This window comes from Xiphophorus maculatus, chromosome 11 (genome assembly GCF_002775205.1).
Source record: "Xiphophorus maculatus strain JP 163 A chromosome 11, X_maculatus-5.0-male, whole genome shotgun sequence".
NCBI classification, from domain to species: domain Eukaryota; kingdom Metazoa; phylum Chordata; class Actinopteri; order Cyprinodontiformes; family Poeciliidae; genus Xiphophorus; species Xiphophorus maculatus.
The window spans coordinates 24,652,464-24,672,663 of NC_036453.1; the positions used below are offsets into that span (position 1 = coordinate 24,652,464).

At 38.7% G+C, this 20,200-nt stretch overlaps 1 protein-coding gene across 1 annotated transcript in view; it reads left to right on the top strand.

The window, feature by feature from the left end:
- The first annotated feature begins 956 nt into the window (after positions 1-956).
- The window catches only part of abr (active BCR-related), a 129,196-nt gene continuing 109,952 nt past the window's right edge, over positions 957-20,200 (top strand). Inside the window, exon 1 of the mRNA XM_023342263.1 lies at positions 957-1,716. Coding sequence (XP_023198031.1) covers positions 957-1,716 — 760 coding nt within the window. The remainder of the gene's footprint in view (positions 1,717-20,200) is intronic.

A 20,200-nucleotide genomic window follows, 5' to 3' on the forward strand; every position in this document is an offset into this window, starting at 1 on the left:
AATAATGATTTGGAACATTTTACTATCACTACTGCTAAAAAAAAGCGTACCATAAAATAAAGCATATCAAAAAGGAACATGAACTAGATTTTTCCAGCATTCCCTTTAACTTTGGAAGCAGGCTTACTTTATGAAGTGAACACAGACAGTTAAAGGTTTATTTAAAAAATACCCCATAAACTTCAATTAATGCTGAAAACTGCGGTTAATGTTGCATTCAATGGTGTCGGGTTTATTTTATTTTATTTTTGACGATATACACACTGTGCGGTTAAAAGATTAAAATGTCACATTTTTAACAAACAGGATGACAAGTTAATATAACAACAGGGGGATAATATGATTATTATAATTATAATACTAATGCAAATAATAAAAAATTAACAAATAATAATAATAATAATAATAATAATCAGAATTTTGATTACTAAAATATATAGTATCATCTCTGTATAAAAAACAACAACCAGAAGATAAGAAAGAAATTAACTGTAAAAAAAAAAAGAAGCTAAAGATAAAGATAAGAGGAGATAAAGCGCTTTTTTCCCAGATTTTTTTAAACACATCTGTATGCTTCTCCTTCCATCATTAAACCTCCGGAAATCTCAGTTGCAGTAGAAAATCGTAGCATTTAGATGCGATAGATTACATTTGTTCCAGGAGTACTTGAAGGCACCACGGCTGGAAACAGGAAGTCTCGAAACTTTTCAGCACAGTGACAAACTTGTTAACCGCATCTCTGAGCCAGCACGTCTTCAGCCGGACTACAATCTGCGGAGGGATGAAGAGGGTCTGAAAGGTGTCAAGTTACCTACGCCAGTAAATATTTTTTTGTTTCTTTAAATAAAAAGAGGTGTCGAGAGGAAGGTGGGTGTATGCGACAGATTTGCCGCTAACTGACGGCGAAGACAGTTAGCTCCAGCATTCCTCTCTCTGACGGCTGCCTGAACATCACAATGTGGGAGCAGGAGGAATTCGCTAAACACTGGAGGAACGAGTTCCCCGACGCAGAGGTCCCCCGAATGGACCTGAGCTCCGTGGAGGACATCGAGTCGGAGCTGGAATCAAGTAAAGCCAACCTGAAGAAGCTCCAGAAGGCTCTCGCGGAGGAGAAATTCAAGGTAATATACCTGCAGACCACCGTGGCCCAGAAGAAGAGAAACGACCCGGAGAGGTTCGAAGGAAAAGATGAAAACTTCAACGCAGAAACATTCGCCGTTCCTAAGATGGGGAATGTTAAAAAGCCGCTGCGGCGAGAAGATGAAGGCGGCGGCAGAGAGAGGACCAAGGTGTCCGACTCCGGGGTCTTGAAGCGCAGCGCGGCGGCCAACACGCCCATCTCCTACGGCCGAGAACGCAGCAGGTTCATCGGCAAGCCAGGTAAGTACGTCCCCATCCCCGTCCCGCCGCAGAAACCCAGGAGGGGGGACAAGGCCGCTAATGACAACGAGGAGGAGGACAGCGACCGAGAATACGAGAATGCGGAGCTGAACGAGAATTTCGTCCGGAATAACTTGTTGACGCCGAAGAGCATCGGCAAGGACAGCCAGCGGACGCCGGCCACCTGCACTGGCAACCCGCGGCCTTTCAGCAGGGACTTTGACTCGGATGATGGCAGGCTGTCTCCGTCCTTCCCGCGGGGCTCCGGCTGCAGCACACCTGACAGAAGGAGTGATGGCTACATGAGCTCCGACCACGACGACTCCTCCTCTGCAGGTAATCTATCTGCCATGCTCCCAGTGACTTGATGCTTCAGCAAAAGAGTATTAAAGTCAGCGCAGTCACAGATTTACTGTTTAGTGTTCACATTGAAATGTATCTTATAGTTATTGCATCCTGCTCTTATCATCTTAATAGAAATGCTGCCTTGAAAAAACATTCACATCCCTTGAGGTTTTCCTCATTTCCCATTTTACTATATTATGTATTTCACTTTTTTGTGTGATAAATGTCGCGTTATTTGGAAGTGGAAAAACGTTTTTAGTTAATCAAACATCTGAAAAGTGTGGCCTGGATTTGTATCCATACACCCACCCCTCTGATGCGTCTGAATAAAGTCCAACGCGATCACTGGACAACCAGGAGAAGTTTAATGCAGCTTTAATTTATTGTTTTAATCATCCGAAAATAGATAGGTGAAGACATCAAAACTTTCAAGACATGGTTGTCCACCTAAACTGATAAGACTGGACAAGGAGAGCATTAATTACAGCGGCAGCCAGGAGGCATAGTGGAGTTGCTTAAATTGATAGCACACAAATGCATGCCACACTTATTAGATTTATTTTTTAAAAAAGGCGACTTTATGGTGGTCTAATGAAATGCACTGTATCTCATCTTTGTGATTTGACAAAATGAAAAAAGGTTATCGGTTATGAATAGTTTTTACAAGGCCACCACCATGTCACTTTTTCCTCCCATTATCATATCCCCAGCTGTCAGGCACACAGGCCTGTACCTCTTTTTAGACAGGAAGTCAGCTGATGGATGAGTTTGTTTTCTGGTTTTTGCTTTTCTTTTTTTTTGGCACGAGTAGCCTTCTTCCTTATTTTGAATGGACTTGATGATAATGATGTAAAGCAAATAGTTTCCAAGAAAGTGAGGTGTTATCTAGGATTGGTTAAAAATATATTAAATTGACCCCCAAAAATGGGTAAAAAATTTATAAAACAGATGCAATAATATAAAGTGAATTTTAACATCTCAAGGAAGATAGCAGCTCCCCTCACTATCCTCTGCAGGACTCTCTTTTTTTGCCTTTTTTCTTTTTCCCGCCGGACTTAATTAATTATCTAAGACCAGAGCTAAAGTAGTCTATCACATACTGTGATCTTTATTCTGTTTTTACAAGTTGGAGGCTGTTCTGGTAATGTTTTTAATTATTTTGGGAAATGTGTGAAAGTGGCAGTGTTTCTGAAGTAAAAAAAAAAAAAAGTCTGTCATATTCAACGGTCTAACTAGCTGTGTATTAATGGTGCATTTCCGATAAGTCAAAGCCCTTCAGCTTCCTGGTGCAAGGTCAGGTAGGTGCTGATTGATGTAACATCCTGTCACTGCAGCTCTACATTAAACACCCCACAAAACTGCCACATGCAGAACGAGTGTGAACGTTGGCTGCAGACAGTGTGAGGTGCAGTGAGCTGTGCAGAACTCCAATATTACTAGCCTGACATGCACTACAGCTCGTCTGACTGATCCTTCAGATAAATCTTCATTTGCTAGATGTTCAAATTTGGTAGATGGAAACCTCAACTGGAATTGAATCAAATGGTGGTTCTACAAACTATTATTACACATGTGCTGAGTAGAAAAAGCAAAATGATATATTATTTGTATTCTAGGTCACAAATATAGACTACTTTCACTGCAGAAACACAAAACTTTACCAAGTATTTTTGCCTAGTACTTTCTTAGTACACTTAAAATAAGACAAAACAAACTTTCAGCAAACTTTTAGCTAGACATAGGATCTTATTTTTAGTCAATAATTCTTTAATATTGATAAAAACGAACTAATTCCAGTAGTAGATTATTTCACTTGTAACATGGAAAAACATACCTTGTTATAAGTGAAAAGCACCTGCATGTGGAATTAATATTAAATCAATATTAAAGAATTCTGGACTTATAACAAGCTCCTATATTTTGCTGAAATGTTACTTCTAAGTTAGTTTATTATTTCAAGTGTACTAAGATATTTGCACTGGAAACTAGACAGAAGTACATGGAAAGATTTTGTGTTTTGCTGTGTTGTGTTGGTCCATCACACAAAATCTTAAAATACATTAACGTTTGTGCTTGTAGTGTGCCAAAATGTGATAAGCCTAAAGGGGTTAGCTTTTGCAAATCACTGTAATCTAATTCTTAATTTTGCAAAGTTGGACCAAAATAACACATAATGTTTATTATTTGGTGGTTTCTGTGGGCGCCTTGCGCCTCCAGCTGAGGAATACAACCCACTGGTATCCATATGTTACCCTGGGCTGATGGCGAATGGGCGTCAGTCTGCAAACCTGTTGTTTCTGATCCGATTAAGATCAATCTGCATGTGCAGAACAGTTCTTGCTGCAGATGCAATGCTGTATTCTAATCTGATGCGAACCGGCTCACATAAACGTTTTCCAGAGCTTCTTGTGTGCATCTAAATAAAAACTGGTGCCAGGCATCTCAAAAATCAATGATTTCTTACCAGGTTTTTTTTTCTGTAACGTACGGCTATATCAAATATCCAGTGAAATAGAGACTGGTTCTGCCTAAAGATGGCTAGTCTGAGGAAAAAATCAGGCCACAAGATTCAGACAAATCCCACTGCATAAATCTGATACTTCCTTAAAAGTGTGGAGAAATTGACCAAGATCGTCTGCGATCTCATGAGTCAACATTAAGTGACTAACATGAACACGAGAATAGACTGAGGAAGGCTTTCTGAGCAGATAAAACATGTGCTGCAGTACATAATCTTTATTAATGGAGCATTATGGCAAGCTTATCTCTTAAGTTTAAACATTTTGATTGCTCTCCTGATTACAACATAGCCAGAAGGTTCTATGTGGAACGAGAACGGCTGCCGCACAAGCGTGGTAGCGACTCCACTGTTGCAAAAGACAGGAAGCAATGTGACGCCAAAATAGAACTTTGGATTTTCTGAAAGAATGTCAGATGGTGTGTACCGCAGATGCAAAACAAAGTCATTGTGGGACGAAGTTCTGGCTTTGCTTCTCCAACGTGAAACTGTCCAAACAAAGACAAAGAAAGGAAAGCGTCGCAGTGATTTCTAATCACAGCAAACCGTTTTCTCTACCCCTTGAGCTGATTGGGGATTGTATTTTACTGTAAACATGTGGAAAGGTAAGGAAAAGCAATTACTGTTAGTCTCCTAATCTGCTCCATCATTATTATCCCATAGGATACTGACGCTTTGCTGTGATGGCCAGGACAATCAGTGGAAGGACTTTAGCTTTGACCACAAACAATAGAGGGTGTGTGGGATGGAAACCCTAGAATTCCTAACCCGTAATGCCCTCCGATTGACTTTTGTAATTCCAAATAAGAGTTGTCTGTTTTTTTCCCTGGGTAGTGCATTTATTTTAGCACACACACACATACAAAAAGGCAGGTTCGTAGGAAGAGATCAAGCATAAGGTCATGTGAGTCTGAGGCGATTGCTTTAGCCTCCGTCAGTGGTCTCAAATTCACTGTTTTCTAGCTTGCTTCATAGCCAGACTCTGTTTTCTGTTCAGCTATCTTCTGTGAAGTACAGTCACAAATTGGACTCTAAGGAGAACCGTAGCTGATCAGTACCGAACCAAAATGGACTCTTGTTGTCTACGAGAGGATTGTCACAGTAAAACTGGTGGATTTGCTTAGTTACCGACTTTCGCATTCTCAAGTCATTCCGGCAGCAGGATGGTTCTGCTGACAGGGCTGTTTCCTGTTGTTTTTGCCTATCGCACACTACTCAGTTCAGTATCTCAGCTCTGAAAGTTACCCACAGCTCTTCACTGCACCCATGCAGAGACCTCCGACACTGATATCTGGCTTTGTTTTAGGAAATACATCATTCACACTTTATAACTTGCAGTTCCTTACAAAGTATTCATGCCCTTTTGAACTTTACACACTTTGTCACGTTGCAATCACAACCTCAGTCGACTTTATGTGACAGACTGAAGCAAAATAGCTCAAGAGGAAAAATACTCCTACCTTTCAAGACAAGCAGAGTTTATTTCTATAACACATTTACGTAAGTTGCAAGATGTTTGAAGCAAAAGAGTACAGTGATCTAGCATAGAAAAGGAAATGAAAGTTGGATTACATACTGAAATGTTTCAGTTGGTCTGACTGTAAGTAGGGAAAGTCAAAGGCAACGCTAAACAAATGGGGTTTTAGCCTAGATTTAAAGGAACTCTTCTTTTCAGCATTTTTGCAGTTTTCTGGAAGCTTGTTCCAGATTAGAGGAGCATTAAAACTGAATGCTGCTTCTTTATGTTTGCCTCTGACTCTTGGGATTCAGAGTAGACATGGAACCAGAAAACCTGAGTGATCTGAAGGGTTTATATGACCACAGATCTTTGAGGTATTTTGTGCCAAACCATTCAGTGGTTTATAAACTAACTATTGTAAGGACTTTAGAACTGGAGTGACGTGCTGAATTTTTGTAGTTTTAGTGAGAACAGGATCAGCTGACTTTGTCATTGTCTTTATGTGACTCTGAAGGGTTCAGGTGTGAGTCCAGCTACACACCCAGATTTCAGGCCTGATCTAGCTCTAATAAGTGAAGCTTTGTGCAGACTCTAGATTATTCCTCTTTAGATCCAAAAATAATAACTTCAGTTTTTTATACTCAGCTGTAGAACATTTTGGCACCTCTATACATAGATTTCTGTCCATACATCTGCTCACTGCTTGAACGTGAACACATTTATTTTGATTTTGAATTACATGTTCAGTCAGCATTCGAAACAAGCAAAGAGGCTCAGTGAAACTGAAATTACGTAATGAGAGGACAATTATGAAAAATGAACAATAAATTAGTCGAAACTGTACTGTATTAGTTGTATGTCTCCTATTTTTACGTTAAAAAGTTGCAAAGGCAGAAAATGTTGTGGTCTGTTTTCAGTTGATGCTCTAAGTTTTTAATACATTTCATCTCATGCATAAAAGCACAATCAAACCATCATTAGTGCAAAGCTGAGAAGTCCTTTATCTCTCCATCAATGCAGCAAGCTGAAACCTGTTGAAAGGAGATTTTACACAGAGCAGCCACATTCGTCTGACTCTGCAGAGAGGACTGGCTGATTACTGAAAACTATGTCTGGAGGAACATTATTAATTTTGCCTCACAGGAAGTAGTATCCTAAATAAATCCTACTTCTTCAATAACAGAAATAGTTATTTAGGAAAAACTGTTTCTGTCACTCCCTTTTTCCTGAGAGTGGGTGTTGAGCATGAGGCACCTTCCCATTTCCCTCTGGGTTGGCTGTTTCTGTGCTCAGGGCAGGTCCAGGCCCGTCTTGAATAACATGTGCAGCGGAGGAAACTGCTGCGCTCTTTGGACTACATAAAAACTCACCACATTGGCTTGGTTTGATCATTGACTGTTTAGTCCTAAATAAAAAGCTCTGGCTTGTTGTTTGTTCTATTTAAGTGGAGTTACGCTGTGATTTATTGTAGAGTGAACGCTTTACTGTTTGGCAGACGGACTCTTTAGAAAAAAAAAACAATCCAGCCAGAATAGTTTGGCTTGCTTCTGTCGTTAGACTGCTGATGAGCTACGGTGGGTTTACATTAGCTTCTGTGTGAGTGTGAGTGTGTATTTGGCTATTCAGTGCAGCATGTACACGTAATGGGAAACAGTGACTGTATTTAATTTGTCATAGGAAATTAGATTTTAAGAGTTCCCAGTGGGATATACATCAAGAATGGCATCTGAGTTTGAACTTGGAAAGTTGAGGTCTGAAATGCAGCCCCGAGATTTATTGTTACTTTGCAAGTAAAATGTACTCAACATGCTAGATGCATAGAAGTTCACAAGTAAATTTTTTAAAACCCAAGTCAAGACTCAAGTTTTCCACCCAAATTCAGTCATGCTCCAAGTCTCTAATGATAGAAACAAATATTTTTTTCACTTGTATTATTGGTCCTAAATTACCAGATGAACATTAGATCATTATTTTTGTATCTTTTAACATGCAATTTACCATTTTAAATCAACCAAAGGTTGCTTTATAATAGAAAAATTGATCAAAGAAATATTTACTCAACTAGAGATTTAAATATGCATCTATTTTTTGCAAAAAATAATAGTTTAAAATCTGCTAAAGTCAAATTTTAGAATGAATCAACCTTTTTTTTAATGTTATTATAATGTCTAAGTTAATACATGTTTATCTCTGTCTTCACATTATCTACTACTTCATTTTTTATTGCACCAAATATGGTTTTCTTCTCTTCACTAATAAATGGTAAAGATTTTTAAATATTGCTATTTTCAGGTGAGTGTGTCTTTTATAAGGCTGCAGTTAGCTTGGCAGTGAGAGAATGTCAGAGGTGAAATTATTTTATTTTATTCTGAAATTATCCTGTGATCATTATTGTGAAGCTTCATGAAACAAACAGATTTTTATGAACCATTAACATCTCATAATCCACCAACATCACTGGCTAATAATCAAATTCATCCTTTCACAATAAAACCACGCAGCAGCTGCAGTCGTCATCTCTGACTAAATAAAAACTGTTGGCACCTGTGATGTTTGTATTTCATTAAACAAAAGGCAAATATAGTTTTGTACAACCGCAGGTTTATTTAGTATCTAGCAAACAAAGTGGTGAGAAATGCATCGGCTTGATATCATCATCAGGGGTTCGCTCAACAACAATGAGCAAATCCCATTAGCTTTCTGACTGCAGCATGGCCAGTGCAATTCTTCAGATCTGGTCCAAATTCTAAAGGAAAATTGAACACAGCTAAATTTTCTTTAAAAATGTTCCATTTACTTTTTTATCAACAAAATTATTGGGATGGGCAATATGGGTTTTTTTTTTTATCACTGCATAAATTCAGAGCTTTACAAACAAAATTTCTGCTTGAAAAATGAAACATTCCCTAAATATTTTTAAATGATTACATCACTACACCAATGAGTTTGTTCAACTATCCAGCTAACCAGAACTCACAAACTATGTTCAGTCAAGTTTTTGAAACATGAACGTGAGGTTTACTAGTACTTCTATGGAAACAACAATGCAAAAACATCTAATCAGCTGAAGTGACAATATGAGCAATATATTTACATTTACAAACTCCATTATAGTTCATTAACTACGTGAATTATTGTCTGAAAAAGATTTCTTTTAAACCGTGCAGTAGAACGTTGTCCATCTCATCTACAAAACTATTTGTGGACTATTTGACTTTACAAGAAATTCCAGTATTTTGTTTTCTATATAATATGTTGTGCTACTCAGAAAAATAATCAGAACTATGCAGTTCTGACCTGCTATTGCTCCAAACCTCTGCAGCATTCATATTCTCCAGTCCTCAGGGCTAATGGACTATTTTTTGTCTGTTTTGTCTTCGTGTTGCCTTGGTGATGAGTCGGCATGGTTGGAGATGGGAGATGGGCAGAATGTGTGTGTGTTGCAGCACTGAGGAGGAGATGGGTGCTGAATGTTTCTACTAATACCGCTGTGTTGGAGGTGTGAAATACACGGTCAGGCGCTGCTGGTTGTGAGGCATCTACTACAGAATCGCCCAAAGCATCCAAATGGAAATTAAAACTGTAGGATCTGAATCTTGAATCTTCTGCTCTACAGTGTACTGAATTTTCCAGTATTATGCATCATTTATTTTCACATGTAGTGTTTATTTCTTATACTTTACATACTTCTGTACATTTTGATTAGCCAGTGGGTTTTACTGTAGTTATCATTAATAGTTTTAAAGGGCCACTGGAATTTAAAATTAGAAACTGACTCAGTCTTTAAACCACAAAGAGTAGCAATAGATAGAACAGTTGAAAGAATTTAATTTAGAGTTTGAAAACAAAATAAATGTTTTTTTTTTTTTTTTTAGCTATTTCACCATTAAGTGAGTAGTTTTATTAGTCATCTGTTGGGTTTTCTTTTCCTTTCCCAATCAGTCATTGTACATTTGAAAAGACCAGAAGTTTAACCCATCTTGGGATGGTAATTTATTTAATTGGAGATTAGAGCAAGTTATGCATAGGCTACAAGAAAAAAAATCACGTGGAGACATTTGTTAAATCAAAGTGTAAATTCTTTATTAACCAATCTAATCTATCTCTACGGGGATTTACTGATGTGAAACGTAACTCATAATAAGAGAAACACAAAGATAAACCACAAATAACAGTTTAGTACTGATCATAATGAAAAGGGCTTTGACCAGAATAATAAATGAATGCATTAAGAGCTTTAAGAGCACTTGAGAATTTCCTAGACTCTTCTCAAAACTCTTTCTGGAAAAGTTTTCTTACCCTATCTGTTATCTATCTGTTGAAGGAATAGAGAACAGAAAGCATAAAGAAAATAGTAAAAAGAGTAGGCGTCACTGACTCATTGGTCAACATAGACGATCCCACCTGCGTAGTTAAAGATGTCATTTTTTTTCTCTACTCGGGGATCATCACACCCTAGAAATATTGACAAAAATTCAATTTTTGTACGCCTTTAGGATCTGGAGGGCCAGCCACAGTTAATCAAAAGGAGAGTTGTTTTAGGCAACTCCCTACATCAGAATGCAAGACACAAAGTATCTCTCTCTTCAGGGTGGCAGCAATTTGAAGCAGATAGGACTAACACAAACAACACGACAGATTCTCTAAGCAGACTTACTGGTGAGACTGATCAGAAAATCCCATAAATTTGTCTTTTTTGGCATTTTGTGCTCTGACTAATGCGTCCCTTGCCATATCTTGGGGGTCCCCCACCGTACAAACACCGTGGGATTTTTCAACTCTGGCGAACGAAACTTGACCAGGTGACCTTTGCGTACTTGTATCATAGGAGGAATCCCCTCCGTTCAGTTCCAGATTGGACTTAAGCTCACCTCATAGAAAGTCCTGTGACGCAATATGTTTCTGCAGCCTGCTGACGACATCAGCCGCAGTCATCAAGTGTTGAAACTGTGACTAGGAATGCAAGTACTCAGGGAGTCGTGCATTGCACTCTCTCAAGCTTCAGAAATCCGTTACATTGTTTGAAGATTTACTTTCAGTATTAATTGCACTTTCCCATAAGGCTTTCTTTTTGATGTATAAAACATTATACAGAAAGTAATTATTTTCAAAATGTTTTTTGCTTGTTGAAGTAGTAACTTTAATCCAGACCATGTGAATTCAAAGAGAGCTTTGTTATATGCACCTGATTTTCCCTTAAGTTCCTTATTTATGGGACTCTGACATACTGACCTTTTGTTTCTAAAATCAACAAAGGCGTGGACCTCCCATGAGTTTGTAATAGTCACAGACAAGCTAGAAAGAGGAGCTGGAAGCTACTCCTCTTATACACACACACCTAATATACTTTTTTTCCCCTTCTCATTTTTCTGTAAGCAGGACTGAGGTGATCTAATTTTCACTCCTCCACCCTCAAGTTCACTCCCCTTTTCTTCGCTTCAAAATGAATCATAGTAACTTGGAGTTTATATGCTTGAACGTGTCATACAAAACGGCAAGAGATGAGCAGCTGCAAGATTCAGGAGTATGTGAAAGAAATGTGGTTTTCCTGTCAGTTAACCGATTTTCGTACCACCTCCCCTCTATTAATGAGAGACCACATTTAAACAAACAAAAAAAACAACAGAATTTAAGAAGAGATGAAAAATGTCTGATACTGAAGTGGGAGACAGCCCTTACTGCGGTTAGGGTTGGCATTGGCTGCCATGGAAACCCTACGGTGCATTTGTGGTGTGTGAGACGGGTGTGCAGGAGAGTGCATGCTGCATGACGGTCCACAGAGCCCTTCATTGTTCTCTGACTGACTGTGAAGTAAAGTCTTCATCAGTTTGCTACTCCCTGTTATTTCTTTAGGTGGTGCAGCTGTTTACACTCCATCCATATTTATTTACTGAGGATCCACTTTTGTTTCAGTGTTACTGCTCATATGGAAGTAGTAATGCAACATTCGGAGTCTGTAACCACGCAGGAAAAAGTAGCTAAAAGTCTCTCTTTTTAAAAAAGTTTAGCTTCTGTCATGTGATGCCGTGTCACCTCACAGTTGCAGTGTGTGTTTTAACCTTCTGATCAAAACACACTAAAACTATTGGCCTTTTAAAACTTTCAATATTGCATTGACAATCAATGTTAGCACTTATGTTACGGCATAGTCTCATCGCATGGTGCTTAATAAAATGTTACTTATTTCCAGTTAGGACAATTCTTCGTCAGGGTTTCCCCCAGTGTATTATAAGCCTGGCGGGCCACCAGGCTTTACTTGTGCCCCCACCAGGCTAAGAATTGCTTATTTATTTAAGTCTCTTTAAAACGTTTGCATTTTTTAAGACTTTATAGTTGGTGTTCAGGTGTTAATCTTCAATCTTTCAGTAATACATAATTATCAAGATATATTTTCAAATTACCCGTCAACTTTAAACATTTTTTAATGCAAAAACACTTTGGTCCCTGGATGAATGACTGCATTAACACCCAACCACTGGGCTTAGCAAGTTTTCTGGGGGAAACCTTGCTTTGTCATATGCATGTTGTGTGCAGCAATACTGCCGTTCATAAATTTGCGATATACTAAACTATTATTTGAGTTCGGATTTATACCTTGCCAGATTTTTAAATATGAATGCAAATTGCTCACCCAGTTTGTGGCTAATCAGCGTTTGATGAGCTTAATGAAAATAGCCAGCCCCTAAAACATTCATTGCCTGATTTTATCTCTCTATGAGGAACTATGGCACTAGTAGTTGATGTTTTAATAAAATTAGCACATCAGACGTGCCGAATCTTGATGTGGAAAAACCAATGAAATGTATATTTTCCTCATAGTTGGCTCATATGGTAATTGTTGGAGGATTCTGTGATGGGTTATTTAGCAGATTGGAGTTTAGGTTTAACTCGGCTTGGAACGCGGTAAAGAACCAGCTTGTTGACACATTTAAACCCTATGACGACTGCCTGAGCTATTACCAAACTAGATGCACGTCAGTAGCAATTGTTCAGCATGATATAAATAGAGACAGAGATAAAGTTCATGCCTTTGTTGCAACCAGCCTAGACTCTTATAATTAATTCTGTGTCAATTTAATATTGTTCAGCTCTAACACACTAATAATGTTTTACTAGTGTTCCATTGCAACCTTAATACTTGCTTTTCTCATAAATTTATTTTATCTCATAAATTGATAGTATGAGGCTTCTTTTGAGGCTGTAACAATTTTCGTATTGCTGTCGTGAGTGCAAACTTGTCATAAGAAGGGAAAAAGGCAAAAAGGAAATTGTCTTACTTTGTGTTGAGCAACATTTTGAGCATGGCTACATTTTGTTTTTGTTTGATATCTTGAGTTTTGGGAAGTTTTCCATCACAAAGTGACAACTGCACGATAGTGATTTACACGGTCACATGTTTTAGAAACGCGAGTTATGGTTTTAAGCTACTGCGACAGACTGGCGACCTGTCCAGGGTGAACCCCGCCTCTCGCTTGGAACGTTAGCTGGAGATAGGCACCAGCACCTCCTGACCCACTAGGGACAAGGGTGTTAGTAAATGGATGGATGGATGGATGAGTTTTAATCTACATTATTTCACAACATCTGTTTGTTTAAGTGCACTAAAGGGGAAAAATGCTAACTTTTTGCTTGTGTGGATTTGATTTGATGACATCACAAGAGGCACAAATAAAAAAAATGAAGCTGATCAGCATAAGTAAACACGTGGACACGTGACATTTTTCAACATGGATTCACAAGCTATCTCTCTGATTCTGCTCTCAAACCATGACAAAGACAGGCATGAATGACGACACTGACGCAAACACTGTTGATGACGTTGATAAATTTCAGACCTTCCTTCACCTGATTTCTAATTGGTTTTCATGCATAGTCTCCACTCGTGTGATCGCTAATAATTAGCGACAGTGGAATCCAGATATTCTAGTCTGTGCTGGTCTTCCTAACAAACTGCTTCAGTGTATTTTACGGTATGATTGTCCTGAAATCCATGTAGCTCAAACATTTTTCTGTAGTCATACAGAATTACATGCAAGTATCTTTTGAGTGAAGAATTGGATTACAGTCATGCAATGAAAGAGGAAACGCACACTAAGAACAATTGAAAACTTGGTACCCAAACCAACTGTTGCCTCACACACACAAGGTTTTCAACCAATGTTCAGAGATGGGTAAATTACTCAAAGATTGTACTCTACCCAATATTTGGGGTAGAGTACAAAGAGTAACCCTGTTTTAACAAGTAAAAGAAGTAGCCATCTAAAAAATTGCTAAAGTAAGTACATTTAAAAGTTTGTTTTTTCCTCCCAAAAATGTAACTGAGCATAAGTAATTAGTTGGCTATGCTTCAGCAGAGTAGCAAATCATGTTCTGTGATTGAATACAACTAAAGAAAAAAAAAAACTGGATAAGTAATAAAAAAAATCAAGAGCAATTCACCATTTAGTCATCTGTTTGTTATTGAGAGCATGTTATTCATTTTTACTCTACTGCAAAATCTAGCGATAAGTGGGATGACCGGGAAAATCGTGAACACATTCTTGGTCAGGCTTTCATTGTCCCTGCTGGTGTGTGAATCCTCATATCGGCAGTGTGAGGATCAAACAACTGCAACATTCAGGCATAAAAAACCCCCCAAAATATCCGAGACTAAGAAGATTACTTGAGCTTCTGTGCCTTTTTAGATTTGATACATGTTACTGAAAGAAATGCGATTTTATTGTTCCACTTAAATCCAGTGACAGTCCTTCTGTGTCTTACAAGACAAAGTGTTTCCTCAGACTTTGTCACTGTGTCCCTTCTGTGGCCTTATTCAACCGAGCTGTTTCTGTTGTCACCGTTACACCAGGGAATCACTGACACATTTGCCTTTTCTGTTGAAACACCTGCGCTGAGAACATGAAAGCATTCTCTGTTTCCTCTGGTTCACAATCTTAAAGACATCCTTTGCTATGCTTATCATTTTCACTTCCCCATCTTAGTTGGAGGAAACGTGAATAGTTGGAGAAAGAATTGGATTGCAAGTGGAAAGCATTTCAGGGGTTCTAGTAAATTATTTTTTGCAAAAAGCCTTCCTGCTTGTGAAAGTGCATGGAAGAGGAGCGGATGCAGTTGATTGTGTTTCAGGTCACCTAAGTACCTGGCGTGGGTGTCAAGTGTCTGTGTCCACAATTGCTAATGGGAACAAAAACCACTAAGTGGACCTAGGGCAAGTGAACTTTCTTTCTGTTATTCCAGAACTGAGACACAGCTTGCTATTAAAATGTGCATCCCACTATAGTTTTTGTTTTACTTTTTTAATTTATAGTTCTAGCTTTTTTTCTACAAAGGTTGTTGTTGATTTTGAAGTTAGCAGTAAGCTTTTTTACCATGAAATGACAGTTCATGCGAAAGAACTCACCTTCCTGGTTAACTCTGTTGGTTAATCATACGTCCTATGTACAGAGGCCATACTCCTCCTTGTGTTTAACTCTTCATCTTAAGCCATTTGCTGTTCAATAAAGGGCATTAGAATAATAAACCAAATTAAAAGCATCAGTATGTTTGTATACTGTTCCTAGAGTTTAAAAGCCTTTTAAGAAGAAACTTCAGATACTCCATTTCAGCTAGCTTGGTTAAAAACTAGTCCCCTGTTCTACGTTCTGCTTTGTACATAGGGTCTGGACCCGTGGCTATTTAGAAACGATTGCTTCTTGGAGGCGTGGACTTTGTTAAAGTTTTAAATGTTAACCAATCGCTAACGTTTGTCCGTGACATATTTAATTCGCTGGTTGGTCGCTATGAAGCTTACCGGAAATTGTCTGTGCTGTAGAGAACCATACCCCACTATGAAGAGAGTCACAGTGGGGCGTGCGAATGAAGGGACTGTTAATGTTAATTCCATGGCCAACATGGACGGAACGGCTACGTACACTTCCTCTGCTGCCATTGCTAAAATTACAGACATACTTAGATTTTACAACAATGCAGAAAATTGACATAATCGTTCACAACTTCTTCTGTATGCTGATTGGCCAAAATTAAAATTATACTGGAGAAATCTGCTTCAATGGGAGAAATCCCAGATGAAGATGAGAAGGAGATGAGAATTGAGAGGAATTGCGAGAGACGGCAATGGCCAGGCTAGCTTACAGCAGTTTGAGAATAGTTTGGAATATTCTCAACCTAGGTCTATTTTACAGAACCTTATGGTTTAGAGAGAGTAACCAAACTGAAAACCAGCTTTAACGGGTGGATATAGAAAAATCCTCCGGTTGTGCCTTCAAAAAGCAGCTTTTACTCTTCCTTTGCACTGAACCCCTCTCAAGTGTCTGCGTGTGTATGAGTGTGTGCTGTTTTTTGTTTCTGGTGACACCGGACTCCAGAAGTGTTCCAAGTGAGCAAGCAGAACCTCGGCAGCATTAAACCCACACAGTTACAAATAAAACAGCAACTAGCTTTTAAACCACATAACCAAAGGACTGTTTATCTGCAACATGAGACCCTCAATAATCCAACTGAAGCTCACATTAACTTCAGGAGACTCTGGTCTTTATGTTTAAGCAATGGGTAGAACTCCCTCTTGTGGACATATAAAATATGTATTTTCTTTGTTTATTTAATCCTAATTTGAAAAAAGTTGTCATACAATGCTTTTATGTTGCCAAAAATGAACAGATATGTGAAAACATTGTTTCGGACTGTGGGGGTTTCTATCCACTAGTTAGTGCAAAGATAATATCAATATGGCATAAACTACTGAGTCTGTAAACCTCCAAACTTAGTTGCTCCTGCGTGAGTTCTACTGGACATTTTCTGAGTTAGCACTACAGTGATGGACATAAATCAGGAACAACAGGACTTGGACTTTGCCAGTTGATTACTGCGTCATATTGAAAACATAAAAACATTCTTATCCATTTGCACAGCATGATTAAGGGAAGAAATGTGCCTTTCTTATTGGTAGTAACAATTACAAGTAATTTAAATGTAATTACAAATATTTTTGTTTGCAGTGTTTATAACAACAGACAAATCTTTCCTTGCACTTCTAGTGTTACTGCAACACAACACAGACACTAGAGGGCAGTGGTTCTTTGCTTAGAAAGTGGTATCTAATGTATTTCTCATTTCAACTTTAAAAAAAAAAAATTTATTGCAAAACTTAAAACGTAACAATGATATTTTAGTTCATTAAAATAACCAAATGCCTACAGATTTTAATTTTAATGGCGCTTTTTTCTGTTCTGTCTGTTGTGGATGCATGTTGTGAAATAGATAAAAACAGAAAGATGAGTAATCAGCATAAACACTGTGTATACAACAGGATTCGTGTGTGTGTGTGTGATGTGGGGGCAACGCTTGTTATCTGGTGTCTGTCCAATCGCAGCGTGATTCAGACGATTTCTGCATTGACCTCAATAGATCAAAGTGAATTCAGCTGGCGGCCGATGAATACTCTCTCTATGGCTTCACGTCTCTGTCTCTTTTACTCACACACGCAGATTATTTTGAACCCCTTTGTCCCATCTCTCGCTCTCTCCTGCACACAAACAGACTGAGTTCTGAGGGGAACTTTAACTTATCAAATATCAGAGACTGAATTAATATAGAAAAGCAAACACAGACACGGCACCGCGGGAGACTTAAGTTGTTCCACATAATAGGGCGATGACGGCTTCAAGGAGGGGGATCCAGTGCAGATGAGATGGATGGATTTGGAGGATCAAATGCTGTCATAGACGATATAAACTTTCCTATTTTTCCTGTGTAGGCAGTTTATTTCCAGTTCAAGAGAAATGAGTAAGTAAAGAAATCAGTTATATAGCCATTTGATAAATTATATTGTCAGTATCTGACATCTACTTCCCTAAACCTCATAAAGTGAAGAGGTGACTCTAAAAGAATGTATTACCCACTTCTTTACTTAAAGAAGAGATAATTAGCAGGACATCACAATCAATAGTACAGTACCGTAGATCAAGTCAGGGATTCCCATTTAACATGCAGACATTTTATGAATGGTGCACTCCATGCTTTTAAATAATGCATGCTCATTGCTTGTCCCTGCCTCCCCCCCGCCAATAGCCTCCTACACAAAGGGACATGTGCGAAAACATTTCATCTGGATCCATTTGTGATTGTCACAATTCTTTAAACAATGCATTACAGCTATCATTACCGTTGGCACATTAATTATTGGTGTCAGAAGTGTGGATTATTTTGAAAACACATCCTTCATGTCAGATTTTTTTGGTTCTGAAACTGTGGTTTCTGTTTCACACCAGTGCTTCTTTAGAAGCCACTCATGTGGAAACACAGCTGTCTACTTTCTGTGTACGCTGACCCACATACTCTAAAGTCCACACACAACACAAGCTCTAATGCTTGAAATGTTGTGTGTGTGTTTAGGTGGAGGTTAAGCAGGATCAAGTATTTATTAGCTGCAAACCATTTTTTTCTATTGCTGGTCTGATTTATTCCCAATATTCCAGTTTCAAACCGAGAGAAGATGAAGGGGGGGCAGCAGAGTTTTCTCCAGCACATCTCCTGAGAGATGAACAACCCCCCGTTTCCAATCCACCCATCACCCAATCTTCCCTCAGGCCTTTATCTGGGGTTGACATGTCGAAGGGGGCAAAAAGCAGTGGATGTGGGTGTGGTTTGTGGGGCAAGGGTATCTGGGTAGATCTTGGTGGTAGGAGCGGTGGGTGGCCGTCTGATTGGCTAGAGGAACACCACGCTGCCTAATTACACACATACCTCCCCACACAGTGTCAGTCGGCTGGTAGCGATCACACAGACGTCCTCCAAGATTTCTCTTGACAGGAAATCTTTATTTATCTCTAGAAATGTCACGATAGGAACCAGAGATATTTTAGTTTAAGTGTCAAAGTGCAGTTGTATCTTTTTTCTCCTAAAGTCAGTGTAATAAACTAATGGAAACAGATAGTTGTATTCATTAAAAGCTTTTTTTTTTTAACCCAATTTCTCTCTTAGATCAATGTTGTGACATTAACACCTTATTTTGATGAGATCAGCTCATCAAAAGCTTTTGATCAAAATAATTGTCTTCTGTAAAACAATCTATATTTAGAGCCCAATAGTCTTGGAGTTTCATGCTATACAGCAACCAAGGCATGCTCATTTTTCACCTGAAGTTGCAGACTTCTCATTTATTTATCTTTTTTTTTTTTTGCTAACCGATACAAAATCCAGGTCAATTAAAAAGTGACACACCATGTTCCAGTAGTTGTACGTAACATAAAGTAGTATTGTAATTGTGATTAACTTAACTTGTTGACCAATGACATTTTGGACGCTGCAGTATGTCTTTGCTGACAGACTGCAGCAGATACTTTCTTGCGTTAATTTATGTTGTAACAATGCATCACCTTAAACCTGCATATCTTTTCTTATTTGTTTCTGAAGATATATGTGACTAAACAAACAGTGACATTGTTGCGTTGTCTCACGTCTTGCTTTTGCTGTTTTTATTCTGAACTTTTTAGTGAAGTGCCAAGCTAATGTTAACATTCTAATAATTCTGTTTTGATATGACTTGTTGATAACTTGGCTTGTGATGTATTTCAGGCCATATAAAACTTCCAGAAAAAGTTGGTCTTCATAACCTGAGCAATTGAATTTGAACGTTGTAAAATGTATTGACCAGTGTTTCATCTGCTCTCTGGATATCTAAGCATAGCAGATAGGTCACAGAAGGACAAGGATCCACATGAGTCCGTTTCATTGCGAATATTCTTGTAAATGGTGCAGGAAAAAAAGATTCTAAGTGGGAAACCCAGACTCAATCACGTTGACAATGTTTAGACCTGCAGCGTGATGCATCATGTTAATCCAGAAGAAAGCTCTATCTGTCCTTCAAAACAAATCAATTCCACTGCGGAGACATTGAGAAAATGTGACAGCCTATCTCTAAATGAAAACAAAGAACAGCTTAAAGTCATGATCTTATCAGTCCACTTATCTTATCCCTCCCAGCTCCTCTGCCTTAATGCCAGCTCGCCCACACACACAGTGTGTGACGGACCATCGTTGAACGCTGACCTTTCTTCAGAATGAACTCGTGTGTTGCTGTATTTTAAAACCCCATGCTGCTGCTGCTACCCCCCTCAACATCTGAAACCAGACAAACACTTCAGCCGCTCTCCACGGTACCTGAGCCAATTGTGTTGGCGGTGTGCGATGCGAGGAGTTCAACGTGGGGGGAGCAAACTCTTGTAGAGACACTTCATAATGGCCCTCTTTTACTACCCAGCTTGACTGCTTATTAATTTTTGATTGATGTAGGTTTGGGACGCTCCAGGAAGGCTAACTGCAGCCTGGTTTGTTTGTGTTTCAGGTCTTTGTTTGGCTGGTGCCCTTGAATGATGATGTATTCTAGAGGATGAAACCGGCAGCTTTGTGTTCAAAACCCTAAATCAGACGTGCACGTGGGAAACGCGTCTTTTTGTCCCAGATTTAAGACAAAGGAGCCATACGTCTGGATGATCAATCTA